The sequence below is a fragment of the Sceloporus occidentalis genome, unplaced genomic scaffold (genome assembly GCF_023333645.1).
Source record: "Sceloporus occidentalis isolate IW3139 unplaced genomic scaffold, rSceOcc1.0.p SCAF_2, whole genome shotgun sequence".
Classification (NCBI taxonomy): domain Eukaryota; kingdom Metazoa; phylum Chordata; class Lepidosauria; order Squamata; family Phrynosomatidae; genus Sceloporus; species Sceloporus occidentalis.
In genome coordinates, this window is record NW_028316982.1 from 119,600,960 (window position 1) to 119,616,003 (window position 15,044).

Consider the following 15,044-nt stretch of genomic DNA (forward strand, 5'->3'; position numbering starts at 1 on the left):
ACTCTTTTACTGTATTTCCCAGCCTTCTCCTTTTGTCCTATACCTATGATAGGAAAAAAACCCCTTCTCTTTGGTAGGACCAGTCTCCTCTACATCCAGCACACTGAGGCAAGAATGTGGTAGTACAGTGAGCTCACTGTATTGGCGAGCTAGCCATCTGCCGCTTGGAGATCCTGTGGATTGCCCCAACACCATATTAACCAATGGTAGTGCATGCCTGTGGGCACATGCATGTTGCTACCAATTGATTAGTATGGGCTTTAGCCTAGGATTTACCACCTGCAGGGTTGTGGGATCAAACCCCTGTGGATGAGAAGGGCCCACTTTAAAGTTAGGAAGTTATGAGAAGAAACATTCACCTTAGTGGGAATAGAATTTAAAAATTATTTAACTGTGATAAAATAACCCTCTCAAGTGCAAAATGGTGACAGGAAGTTTATTACGTAGGGAGCCCTCCGAAGTTGACATTTTCTCCAGCAGTATAATATATATTCTATTCTACAACTTCATTGTTCTATTACCTCATCTTTCCACATGGATAGACAAGGGCTTTACCCTTCCATTTAAAATCCATAGCAAGAAAAACAAACTGTAGTACCATCACTGGTATGACCCACCAGTGGCCCATTTGTGTACATACAATATTAAACCTTTAATACAGACCAATACAAATATATACTGAGGCAAGTTGAACATTGCATCATGATGTCACATGGTAGTTGCATATAGCTTTTTAGATATTTTGGATCAGGTTGCTAGGCTTTCTGTAACGCGGCATCTTCCAGATTTCTTCAGAGGCAGTGGATTAAACGTGCCAACAAGTAATGCCTGTGTGCAAAAAATTTCCCTGCTAAAAATCCAGAGGTTTTTCCCCATCAGGTAGATTTGAAGTAGTGGTGATAGTAACTTGGAAACAAAATGTCTCAGGGAAGAAGGGTGGTCTCTGGACAAGCACTCAGTTTTCCCTGAAGCAAAATGTGACAAAAGGTTTCCCTGGGTACCAACAGCACTGACTTTACTGAGATTCCAGATAATAATTTCTTTAGAAAATATACTGTCTACCCAGTGAGTCATAAATTGTGGCTACTTAATGGAGCATCTTTCACCCAGACCATTGTACTTTTAAATGAAATTCCTTCCGTTGGCATCCAATTAATATTTAAAATGTCCATTGTTTGCCTGACAGGGCAGTGCAGCTACTGATGCTGGCAAAATGTCACTGTGGAGTAAATCTTTCCTAATAAACTACACTTACCCTATACCCTAGAGTTTTTTAAAAGGACCAGTAGGACCCTAAACTCATCATACATTTATCTGGAATGAACTCAAAATGTTTAATTGATACATGCTTGTGTCTGAACACTGTCAAGTCTCGTAATAAGATGTTTAGTACAGTACATTGGGAAGACTGCTCGAGTCCAGTCGCAGTAATAAGTAATGACATCCGAAGCACAGAGGCGGCTCCCCAATGGATTGGTGACAAGTATAAAAAGGCAATCTAGCCTCTGTAAGCTTTAAATGTGGTCTGTTTTTTACAATTACATGTCCTAAAGGCTGTTATTAGACATGAAGGCAATGAGAAGGAAGGCAGTCATTGCTTCACCAGTAACATCAATTATAGCAAACATGAATGATTTACATTTTTGTTCTTTAATAAGAATCAGCCCTGAGTTGGGGTTAGTAAAAAGAAAAAAGAGAGAAGGGGAGATGGAATAGAAGTGTGTGCGTGGGGGTAGGGAGGAAGGATCGAGTAGAAGCCTAATGGGACAGAAGAAAATAGAGTAATTGGGGGCTGCTGTCTTTTCACTTCCAATGGGAAATTATTTGAAGAGACAGCCAAGAACTTTAAACAGCAGAAACCCAGAAAAGTTGTAATTTGGATGTCTTCACTTGTGACTTTAATGGTGTTTGCTTAAAGAGCTTTCTTTTATCTCTGCAGACATACTTCAATGACAATATTCTCACACTGATACGTACTTTGGTAACCGGAGGAGCCACACCGGAGCTAGAGTCGCTTATTGCTGAGGAGAATGCACTAAGGGGAGGCTACAGCACACCCCAGACCCTCGCCAACAGGGACAGGTGTCGGGTGGCCCAGCTGGCTTTGCTAGATGGGCCTTTTGCAGACCTTGGGGTAAGAACATAACAAGAAAAGAAAAGAAAGCAAAGGACGCATTGTATCAGTGCTTTTATCTCCTTCTATATAGATGGTATAAAAATCATTCTTTCAAAGTAAAATTAATTCTTGTTTTGTGATTCAAAGCTATCAAAATAATATGACCAATGTAATCTTAAGGATGACTAACTATGGTAGCCAGAGATGATAATTCTCATCTCCCTAAATTTTTCAGATGGCCCTCCATATAACCACCACCCTCAAACCTGTTATGCCTCTCAGCAATTTTAAGTTACATGAATGGCAAGGGGTTCTTTAATACCAAAGGACATAGTTTTTTATTTTATTTTGTGCAGTGTAACTGTTGACTCCAGAGTATAGATGGATGAGATTTTGGGGGTTCATTTATTTTTTGATTGAATAAACTTACCAAAATTCACAAATTTCTTCATATTCAGGGAAGAAAGAGCTTGAGTTTTTGATGTCATTGGTTTTAAAAATTGAATGTAGTAGAAACTAAAATTGAATAAATTCATTCATTCTGGCCCTGGCCATTACATGCATAACTCTTAAAATTCTATGGAGATTATCAGATGGGGGGGAGCTGGAAGTAAAAGGCATACTCCGAGCAAAGTTGCACAATCGCCCATGATGTCCCCTCCTACACCATCTGTTCTGTATAACCACACGTGTATGTATTTACTACATAACGCATTCTTTGGGAGGTGGAAGCACATGTTCAGTCCTACTGCCCTGTCACATATATACATTTCCCATTCCATATACGTGAGGCCCAACCTGTGGTTCTTCCAGTATGTGGAGTCACTGCTGACAATTTTAATCACCTCGGAGTTGCCAAAAATAGAAGGCAAGCTGGGAAACAGTAAGCCAATCCCAAGATGGCTATTATTCAAGATGGTAGATCTGAAAGTTTGATTCATCCTGTAACATGTACCCATTTCTATATTTGCCACACTGAATGCCAATTGAATCCCCTAATCAAAACAAATGCTTGGCTGGGAGACAAAAGAGGACCTTGATGTCTGGAAACTTCCCTTGGAGACAAACATGTTTTTTCTTCCTCTTCTCTAATTTCTGCCTTTTCAAGGGGCAAAGTGAGGGGATTGTTGCCTACTAAAGTATTATTCTCCCCAGGGAAATCCAAGCTATCTTGGTGAAAATTGACAGCATAGTTAAATAAACAGAGCCATATGAGACAGTAATTTCCAAAACTGGGGAAAGAAAGGATAAGTCACACTTTCCTAATCATCCCGTAGTTCAGACTCCATTGCTCTTAATTTGAGGAATAGCGGTTCTCTGGCCCCAAAGCTTGAATCTTCAATTAAAAGATGAAGTCCCAGTTTATTTTGTTTTTCTGCAGTACAATCATTGGAATTGCACACATTCCCATGCACACGTTTATTAGCTAGTTTCAAGATTAAACATTTAAATTAGACAGCTCCTTGACTAATTGTTTCTCACTTGTGACAAGTAAACAACAGATTGCTTCACACCTTGTTCCCTTGGCATGGAACTACTGACTTAAAATATCTCCCTCCCCTTCAATGTCTTTGTGATAACTGAGGTGGAAAAAAAATGCCTTTAAATTTTATTTCATTTTTCTTTGTCTCCTAGGATGGTGGCTGTTATGGGGATCTGTTTTGTAAAGCTTTGAAAACATACAATATGCTTTGCTTTGGAATATACCGATTGAGAGATTTCAATCAAAGCACGCCTAGCCAATGCACCAAGCGGTAAGTGCAAAATTTTAACATCCTGAACAGTCTTTATTATTTTAAGTATTTTAATCTCCTCAACATATTTCACTACAAGAAGAAACTGCTTGCAGGAAACATCTGTTAAGTATCCTTACCCCTCTTGGAACCAGATATTCTCTTGCCATGCCACAGAGGTAAATAGAAAAAAACTGTCACAGAGGACAAACAAATCTTTGCCATGTAGACGACAACATTCCACATCTCTGAGCTGTTCGTGTTGGATGTTGAAGAAAAAGTTTGTATTTGTAAGCAGAGGCACAAGACAAAGGATCACTAATGCTAAGACTTGACTTTCCATGTGCTTTGTGTAAGTGAGATATTCAATGCAATCCTGACTAATTGGAAGCTCCATTGAGTTGATTAGACCCCATCCTTAGTAAACCTGTAGAGACTGATATGTTAGTCAGGAAACACTTGTATGTACTGCAGCCCCAAACAAAAGTCCTCTCTCACTAACCATCAGAAATCTTTGGCAAAATCAAATATCAAACATTCTGTTTAACCTTGAACTATAAGAAAAATAGTGGCCTTTTTTGTAATAAACTGGTGCCAATTTGTTTTGATCTAATAATAAATAACAAAAGGTTTGTCACCAGATCATCCCAAAGGAACAGTGCACATCAATGGCTGCAACCATACTGCAGAAATAATCTAGTTTGACACCATTTTAACTCCCATGGCTCAGTGCTGTCGAATTCTGGGAATTGTAGTTTTGTGAGACATTTAACCTTCTCAGACAGAGCACTCTGGTGCTACAACAAACGACAGTTCCCAGAATTCCATAGCATTGAGCCATGGCAATTAAAGCAATGTCAAACTGGATTATTGCTGCAATGCAGGTGCAGCCAATGCTGAATAACAGTGAATCATCAATTGTAATTTTAGAAGATTTAGAAAGTATAGCCATGCCCCCAGAAAAAATAAACAAAGCAACAACTAGTTCCCAAAAAATTACCAAGGTGATAAGGGTACATGAAGACATGTGTTCTCTTATATGAATTTCCCTCTACAATGAAATCTTCCTCAAAGTGTGTGAGTGTGTGTTGCGGGGTGCTTCCATTTTCAAAAGTGAGATAAGGAATGTGCTTTTCCTTTCACTGTGCCCAACCTCTGGAATTGCAAGGTGCTCACTTTCCCACTTCCTTCTCCTTTTCAGGCAGCAGGTAAACCCTATATTATTTGTGTCCTCTTTTTCAAAGCAGAGGAAACTCTTGTTTGTCACTATTGTAAAAAACTAGCATAATCTTATGTTATCAGTCTTTGACTGTTTTATGTGTATTGTTGTAAATTAATCTGTAATTCTGATGGGTGAAGTTAGGTAGAAAGCTGAGAGAAAAATAGTTTAAGTAAGTAAGGTAAATAAAGAAACCACCAGCTACGAGTAGTCACAAAGGGGAACACCCTTTTCTATTTTGCTTTTAAACATTTTTCTTCCCCCCAGAGCAAGCACAGGAGTCAGAGTGTGTCTCTGAAAACCCTTGCAATTCTCTGGTTAGCAAATGAGGTAAGGCAAGAGGTTGAAAACTCCCTGAATGGAAAAGAAGGTTAAGGGGAAAAGGAAATTAAGGAGAAGGGAAGACTGATAGACAAGGGCTTGAGGTAGAACAACAGAAGAATAGAAATAGAGATTTGTGCTGATCAAAAGATCCCCAGCCGGTAGAACAAGCTCCCTTTCTGATAGCAAAGGAGCAATCAGTAAACCAGCATGGAGACCTACCTTTTCTTATTTCAGAGCAAACCTATCAGTTGACTGATGTGGAAAACCCTTGTTTGCGATGGTTGTCTTGACAATAAGGGTGTTCTTTTTAAAAGAAGTAATAGGTTTCACAAAGCCTTGGGCCATTCAGTCTGGAGAAGCACAGGAGAAGTAGGAAAAGAAATTTCATTTTCCAGTTTTCAGATCCATATTGTAGAAGAAGGAGTGGTGAGTGGTCCACCACATTTTGGCAGCTTTGGTTATAATTAGAGCTACAGCCATGGCTATTGAATTATACTTCTTATCAACGTTTAAGAGTATACATCTTCACTTATGGAAGGGGAACCACTAAACAAGATCACAAAAATTTTGGGGCTTTTTTTTTTTTTTGCATTCAGTACTTTTTAAAAAAATGCAACAAACATAAAATTTTGAAAAAACAACAGCAGCAACAACAACATTTTTATATAGAGAAAGGAGCATTTTTCTCCAAATTATTAGGGTTCTTTTTAGAGAGACAGAATCTCACAGAGACTTACAATTTTCCCTATGAAGTGCCTTGTCAGATAACTGTATTTAGAGTATGTAGGGGACAATCATAAAAATGGCAATCAAGCCAGTTGAATCCATAGCGAGATCAACTAAACCCAAAATTATTTTATCCCATTATGTTTAGAGGAACAACATTCTTCCACACAGATCTGTGAAGTGAGCTTTTAACAACTAGAATGTATGGATATGTGTGTGAGAGAGAGGGAAAGAGAAAGAGACTGAAACCCATTTGAAATACACCACAAGCCACCATGTAAGGATATTTAAAATCACATTTTTGTGGTACCTGTTGTCCTACTGAGCCACTGCAAATGTTTGACAGAAATAATTTGTGCCAATAAGAGCAAAGTACAAGGGAAGAGCCCAGTCAGTGCGAGGAGTGCGTATAAATACCAATAAAGTATTGGTATTGACCTTGCTCATAAAATCAACTGAAATAGGTCTCAGCAACTCCTTTGTTTTTTTCCTACTAAAATAAACTTCTTGCCCCTAAATGTGTTTACTTAGGAGGAAGTCCCATTATTTTGATGGCTAGAGATATGCAGAGCCACCTAAGTTATGTTGTTAGACTTAACCTTCCTTAGATGGCTGGCCTTGGGAGGGGCCTATTAGTGTGTACTTTATATATCCACTGACAACATATTGAGGGTTCTACAGACACCTGCTTCAGTGAAACCAAGTAGTTTATCGCACAGGCCCCTGGAATGGGCCTGGCACATTACAAAAGGGGGTGGGATGGGAACGGAAGGTGGCATAGAATGAAGTTTACCGCACAGGAGAACACCAACACCACCAGAAGTTCCCATTCTGTTCTGGATGCGTCCCCCAGGAGGCAATTTTCAGGAACGCTTCTAAACAGTTTCTGAAAATTGCCTCCTGGGGAATGCATCCGGAATGGAATGGGAATTTCTGGCAGTGGTGGCGACATTCCCCTGTGTGGTAAACTTCATTCTATGCCACCTTCCGTTCCCATCCCACCCCCTTTTGTAATGTGCCAGGCCCATTCCAGGGGCTTGTGCGATAAACTACTTGGTCTCCCTGAAGCAGGTGTCTGTAGAACCCTCTATATGTTGTCAGTGGGTATATGAAGTACACACTCATAGGCCCCTCCCAAGGCAAGCTATCTAAGGAAGGTAAACTGCATCCTATGCTGCCCGCTATTACCATCCCACTCCCTTTTGTAATGTGCCAAGCCTGTTCCAGGGGCCTGTGCGATAAACTCCAAAGACTCATATTGAAACACTTACCTTCTAGAATTCTTTAGACGGATCACTTGTGGTGGATTTCATGGCAAGATCCTGATGATTACCTTACTCATCACCGACTTTGTGAACATTTGCAGTAGTGCTGTGAGAGGAACGCTTGGGAAAACGGCTATCTGAGCACTGCTATAACCATCAATGAATACTTAATTTCTCTGATTGTGAAGTACATGCTCACTTTAGTCTATATACATTAAATTAGTCAGCTGATAATATTGCTAGTGTATAATTTGAAAGATGGAAAACCAATGAAAGGGAAATAAGACCACTTTTCTTTTTCTTTTTCAGTTTTGTAATAGCCAATCCACCTTATGAGTTTGAACTTGTGCCGACAGACTGGATCTTCTGTTTGATGCAGTACGACCACAATGCTGGCCAGTCCCGGGCTAGTCTCTCCCATTCTTCCCATTCCTCTTACACATCTAGCAAGAAAAGCTCATCGGTTCATTCTATCCCAGCAACTGCAAACCGTCAGAACCGCACTAAGACCAGGGACTCCCGGGAAAAGCAGAAGTATGTGCAGGAAGATAGACTTTGATACGTGTACCCACTCCCACCGTGTGTGAAGCTGTATCCACCACCCATACCCTCCCAATTGGTGTGTCCAATAATAGCTTTCCCTGTTCTCCCTAGCCTCCCCTGTGGAGTTCCCATTTTTATACACATATTTTGCATATGTATAACAGTGTGCATGTGATTGTCATTTTTATTTCAATACCATAAAACCCTTAAGCACAACAGCAACAAAGCAGACGGACCAAAGATTATTTATGATGCAGAGCAGGTGGAAAAGAGTTAAGACCAGATGTGAATAATTCCCTACTATAACCTCTCTGCATATCAGTCTAGAATATGTGTAGTGTGAACAGTGACTTCTGATATCAGTTTCAGAAAGAAAGTTATTTAATGTAAGGGTGTTGTTGTTAAAGGGGCACTGCTATAAAAGAACAAATTCACACACATGAAATTAGGGTTGTCCCCTGGTTAGTTTTCTAATCATTGGGTAAACTCATCTTGGGAATGGGAGTACTCTCTTGAGCTGGAAACAGCATGTGCCTTGCACCATTTTGTACAGTTTTACTTCACCTATTTTTATACAATGCAATATCAGGTCTCTATTGTGCACAAGACTATTTTTTAAAAAGAATATTCCTACTTAGAGTGAGTGCCTTCCTCCCTTCATAGTAGAACTATGCTAAAATCGATAGGCAAGGGGTTTTTCAGCTCTCATGATTTAATAGTGTTGTGTTCTTTTTTTTTTAAAAAAAAATTCTAATTTCTTATTAAATTATTTCTACATTGCCACACTGATAACTATATTTTCTCTCACTTTTAACGTTTGAGATGAAAAGCCACATGTACCATAAATATTGAAACTACCATTAGAAACTACCTTTCTGAGACTTTTACTTCTATTAAAAGGTGAATTATTTACCTTTATGTACAGAATGGAGTAAAATCCTTCCCCTCATGGAAGGATCATATGGGGTGGGGATTAAATATTTTTCTTGTTTCCTTTTCTTCCTGTTCTGATAGCTTAATTTTAATGTTAACTATTAATACCTCCAGGAAGAAATTGCACGCATATGTGCAGGAAAACCTGGAGTTTTATTTTAGCTAGCTATATTTTAGCAAAAATATATGGTAGTACAGCCTTTACCTAGCCCTTGCTGAACTAAAAAGTGATATACCATTTGACTGAGAATTCTGAGAACCTCCAAAACAGACTGCCTGGCATGAGATCATTTGATAACCTTTTCGACAGAGTTGCCCAAGCCTACTCTCAGCACTGCCCAAATTGTGAAGTCACATGTTTTTTCTGTGGCATTTTTAGCTATCAGTTCCAAGAAGAACAACCCCGGTTACAACTGTGGGGAGAGGTCTGCTAACATGGGTCTCTGTAATTTTGCCCTTGCCTTTGGTATCTAGAGATGATACTTTCTAGGTGATGGAGATCCTTTATAGATTCCTCCATCCTTACCAGTTGTCATGTAGGGTTGGGTTAGGGAGCTGTGGCACCCTTTCCACCATACCAGACCTCCTGAGATGATGCCAGTGCCCTCCAGGGCCTTCTGTTCCAGTGGGGCCAAAGTGGGTTAATAACAACTATTAGCTTCATTTTCCAAGTCAACCTCCAGTGCCAGAAAATAGTTTGGGAATCACTATACTGAAGGCACAGAAAGGAAGATCTCTGAACTGACATTTTGCAATCATTTGCACAAATCAGGGAGCCATACCTAGTTCCAAAGCACATTTAGATGTTAGAGAATCCTGTTAAAAAAATTTCAGGCCAATGTGCTTCACAATGTTGTTCAGCAAGGTCCTAGCAATGCTAATGTAACATAATTTTAAATGTAGTTCATAGGAAATTAAATGCAGTTATCCTTAGAAGAGATTAAGTTCCTAAACTATCAGGATCGCACCTTGGATTCCCACAAAGACTTATTTATCATTACAGAAAGATAGTTCCTTGTAGCTGCACCACTCCTTTGCACCTTCCTTCCCTTACCTAATCCCTTCCCTTTATATAGAAGCTAGCTAGTTGCCTGGCATGTGCTCTATGTTTTAGAAAGTATTGGGGGAGAATGGGGGGAGTTGCTAAATAGTATTTCTCTCCTCCCTCCCTATCCTGAAAGCATGATGGTCATAGAAGCTTGATGTGTGAATTGACAATTAAGCCAAGCACTTTTACTGACAACTTCTGGTTATGGGACAATGTGGGTTATGCACAAAGCATCTTTTTTAAACTGAAAGTGGTGACTGGGAATCCCCAGTCATCTGAAATGAAGGGTGACTGTTTGTTGGTATTGCTGGAATACTTTTCAGACTAATTTTGCCCTGTATCAACCACCCACTCCCAGCCCCAACTCCAAAAGCAATATTGCTGTCCTCTTCCCCGTCTTCCTTCTCTAGCACTTTATCACCATGATAAATTTGCACACTTTTGCAAGAGAAGGTCCTGATGTTTGCCCTCAAACTTTTCCTAACACACACCAAGGATGTGCCAGTTAAAGTGCTCAACAGGACGCGTGACAGTTTAAAAGCCTTGTAAAACTTACATAGCTTACTTCTCTTTCTAAAGTGCGACAAGGATGAATAGAATGGGCCAAGGTATGACAATTGATGGTTCTGCATGAGCTAGAAAACTGCTGTGGGGTTTTTTCCTTCTATAACTTTGTCCTTGTGAAAACTTGTGACACATTAAAAACCACGTTACCAAACTTGATTCAGTTATTCAGTTTGTTTGTTTGTTTGTTTGTTTCATTTTGGATTTGTTGTAATTTTATTCTTTTCGTTTTATTTCTAAACCCAAAGTCAAATGGCTGTTGCTGCTGCTGTTGCCGAATTCTGACTTATGATTTCTTTCCTTTCAAAACCCTTTCATCTGCTTGCGTTTCCAGCTGCACGTGTCCTCCAACTCAACATCTAGGTCCTCACTTAGTGATGTTGTTTTCCTGTGGTGCCATCTTGTCTTGTCCCACTTATCCCACTACTCTCACCCAATATCTGTTCACCACCATCCATTCTTCTCTTTCCAGTAGTGATACTGACTTGATAGTACTTTACCAATTTCTTTAGACTCACACAGGGGTGGGGAGGAATACCCCTTGCTGCTTTGCCACCTGACCTGCTTTTTTGTTAATGCTACATCTTGTTTCCTCCAGCTGAGGAAGGGATGACCATATGAAAGCAGTTGTCCTGTGCATTTCATTGTAGAAAAAAAAGCACTTGAGGAAAATTCATATTATGTATTCAAAACGGGGACAATCATAACTAGTTTATTGGCAACGGGAGCGAAAAATTTGAAACGAGCAAAATTTTCAGTCAACTGATGACTAACTCGGGCCTCTGAGTGCTCAATCCAGCAAATAGTTGTTCAGTCTGGCCTTTCTATTCCTTCCAGTGAAAGTCAACACAAAAACATAAGACTGATCAGGAGATAACAGCTTGCTGGATTGTGCCCTGTAACACCACCCCTCTTGTTTATACTGCTTTCAATATACAAGTAGATTCCTTTAGCAGAAAGGGTGTGCATGGGGATGTTTGTTTATATGTTAATTCATTTAGAGATCTGGGTCTTTGGGTGAAGGTCCCAGTGTTGATAAAGTGTTTAGAAATGTAACACTTGGTAATATTTTTCTTTTCTTTTTTTAAAAAAGTGAACATTGGTTGGCTGTATCTGTGTGCTTATCTTCTCATATCTCTGCCATCTCCCATTTGAAATGCTACTACATCCTACACATATGACTGTAATTAATATGGACTATAAATCAAAATGTGTTGGCTTAACCAACTTATGAGCCACATCCTGCAAATGTCACAGGATATTAAGAATCTTCTGCGATACTTTGCATGTGTATAGCATTTTCTCAGCAATACTTTTAAAAACCCTGTAAGGTTTGTTGTTGTTTTTGAGTGCCTTCAAGTCAGTACTGACTTATGGCGATCCCAAAGCGAACCTATAACAGGGTTTTCTGGGCAAGATTTTTTTTCAGAGGGGGTGTTCCTTTGCCTTCCTCTGAGGATGAAAGAGTGTGACTTGCTCAAGATCACCCACCAGGTTTATGTGGCCAAGTGAGGATTGAAATGCTGATCTCCAGAATTGTAGTCTCCATAGTTGTATTATCCATAGCAGAAAAAGATCTCAGGCCAAGCGAGCAGCTTGATATAGTGGTTTGATTATCTGATCAGGACCAAAGAGCCGTCCATTCAAATCCCCACTCAACCATGATACATTTTATTTATTAGACGAATGACTTGGACCAGTCACAGTCTCTCACCCTAATATGTTTAACTAGAGCTCTTGGGAATATAAAATGAAGGTAGGTGAGGTCAATGTATACTGCCCTGGACTTCCTGGAGAAATGTGTATGAAAGTGTTATTATTTTACCAAAACCAGCGGCTTGCCTAAGGTTGCTGACTGAGCTTGTGACTAGCAGAAGGACTAAACCAGCACAACGAGAGAGTACTCATATCACTATGTTCCCCCACATTGTCCCCCTGAGATCAACATCCAGAAGACTATAGAGGTTCAGAAGGAACAACACACAGTTACACTCCCCTCACTCAGCAAGCAAGTTAAGAACAATTGCCCTCAATACAAAGCACCATCATTTGTTGCAATGGCAGTGTCATATAGCTGGTTGGTGATACAGTGAGTTGCTAGTTTCTGGGGTTTTTTTTTTTGGGGGGGGGGTAATTTAGGAAAAAAATACAAGGCACTATAACAATAGCTGGTCAAATGCTACAGTAATGCCCTGAATCAGCTAAATAAATAAATAACAAAAAAATAAAAATAAAAGCATTTAGGAGCTTGGGAAGAACACTTCCTTCATATTGAAAATGTTCTGCTGTGAATGTTCCACTCTACACCTAAATTCTGCTACTGGACATTTCACACAAACATTGAGCCATGTTCATACAAGTAGTGGCCCAGGCTTAAGATGGGTGCTCCTTCTCTCCACTAGACGAGGGATCTAGCAAAGTTTAATGGAGCCTCATTTAACAGTGTGGCTACAGCAGGTTTGCGTACTTTAATGAGAGAAGCATCATTTTATTAATATAAGTGATGGCTGAACCACAGCTGCTAGTTGTGTCACCAAACTGTATTTTATTTTCAATTCGTGATGGCATAAAATGCTAAGGGATTGGTAAATAATGTGACTGAGCAGCAGTACTCGGTATCAAAAAAAGGAAAGTTAGGGATCTTCAGGATTTTACTAAGGGCTTACAGAGTGATAGAGTCAGAGGACATCTCAGAGATCACCTACGAAAACCATTTCCTTCTCAATTCAGGCTCTGTAATGCCTGGTGCAACTACATGGGTGGAAGGGCAATGGTTAGATGAACACATTAGTCCCCCAGAGACTTTAGAGGGCCACACTCCCAGATAAAGTATTATAATTTTGCCTCCAAATGTTCTCAATGTCTCTAGGGCAGTGTTTCCCAAACTTTGGTCCAGGTGTTTTGGCCTTCCAAGTCCCAGAAAGCCTAGACTGTTTGGCCAGAAATCAGGAATTCTGAGAACTGAAGTCCAAAATATCTGGAGGAGTAAAGTTTGGGAACCACTGCTCTAGAGGATGGGGGAAATTTCACCATATTTTCATGTTTTGGTCATCTCAGCTATCTTGGGTCCAAAAAAGTCTTTTACCAACAGGAAGTAACCTAGATAGTGATATCCAGGTTACTTCTGCTGGAGGATGCTTCTCCTGGAACTAAAATGAAACCGGGGGACAGAAGTGCCCCTTGTATCCCTAGGAGTGGGGATATTTGAGGGAAAAACATTCTTTTCCTGGAAAAAAAAGTAATTTGTTTTGCTCTGAGGTGCAACATGCCTCACAGATGGCTATGCAGCCTCAGTTTAAATACAGTTTAAATACCATTTCTTAAAATATTTCAATTATGTTTGCCTGCAATTTCCACCCATTTGTTCAAGTCCTGCCTTCTAAAGTAGCAAGTTTGGCCTCCAGATATTTAAAGTCCTCTATCGTGCCCTTCCCAGGCTCAATCTTCCCCACATGTTTCTCTGCCCAGCTTTTTAAACTATTCCCTATAAAGCTTGGTTTCCAGACCTCACATCATCTTGTTTCCTCTTGCCGGGATGCGGTCTGACATATCTGTTTGCCTCCAAATGCGATGCCCAAATCTGACAATAGACGTCAGCTGCAGCCTGACCCTTGGTGAATAGAAAGCATCTAGTTGCTCTGACCTGGATGCTGTGTTCCTGCTGGAGTAGCCCAAGCTCACGGCAGCTTTTTCAGTGGCTTCAACACACTCTTAGTTCACATTCAGCTTGTAGATTCCACTAAGACAGGTGAGGAATTTTGGCAGGCCTATGGAACATTTTCTTCCCTTTTGAACACAGCACCAGGTCCAGAAATAGCCAAGCATGAAAAGAAAAGTTGGCCACATTTGGTTTAGACTATCTGGGATAGAGCCACTTATGGAATGCCATATGCAATTATCACATTAAAAATGCCACTGGGAAACTGCATCCTGGTGGCATCCCAGCTCCCAGCCATGCTCAGCAGGCTGATTTGCAAACTCAGGAAGCTCCCGCATTTGCAAATTGGCCAGCTGAGTGCAGCTGGGAACCAGAATGCAGCCGGGATGGAATCTCTTGGTGGCATCAGTATTTTTAATGTGATAATTCCCAACTGCATCCCGTAAATGACTGTATCCCAGAAGGGGTAAACTGGTTTTGTTTGGGGGGCTTGGGGTTTTTTTTTTTGTTTGTTTGTTTTTGCCATGCGAGAATCTCCTAAATCTTTTCTGAGCCTGATCTATCCATCCAATGCTTCTATCCTTACACTTCCATGAATGTATAAATCGATACAGTGTCTTCAAAATTAATGCAGTTTGACATTGCTTTAACTGTCCTGGCTCCAATCTATGAAATCCTGGGATTTGTCGTTTGTGGTAGCACCAGAGCTTTCTAAGAAAGAAGGCTTAATATATCATAAAACTACAAATCCCAGAATTCCATAGCATTGAGCCATGGCAGTTAAAGCAGTGTCAAACTGTGACAATTCTGCAGTGTTCATGCAGTCCTTATTTATCTAACCTTGTTAGTTTTCTTCAGTGTTCAGCCAATTTAGATGCATTTGAACCTCATTCTGCCTCCTGCAGTATTGGTTTT

General features: G+C 40.1%; 1 protein-coding gene across 15 annotated transcripts in view; it reads left to right on the forward strand.

Moving 5' to 3' along the window:
• Positions 1-15,044, forward strand: part of LOC149318932 (calcium-activated potassium channel subunit alpha-1) — a 627,293-nt gene that overhangs the window by 597,742 nt on the left and 14,507 nt on the right. For 13 of the 15 annotated variants that reach the window (XM_089510711.1, XM_089510713.1, XM_089510714.1 and 10 more), the window contains 4 exons: positions 1,940-2,134; positions 3,752-3,870; positions 7,693-7,917; positions 10,487-10,515. In XM_089510711.1, the coding sequence (XP_089366837.1) occupies positions 1,940-2,134; positions 3,752-3,870; positions 7,693-7,917; positions 10,487-10,515 (568 nt within the window). The remainder of the gene's footprint in view (positions 1-1,939; positions 2,135-3,751; positions 3,871-7,692; positions 7,918-10,486; positions 10,516-15,044) is intronic. The other 2 variants (XM_089510716.1, XM_089510717.1) reach the window with 1 other exon arrangement.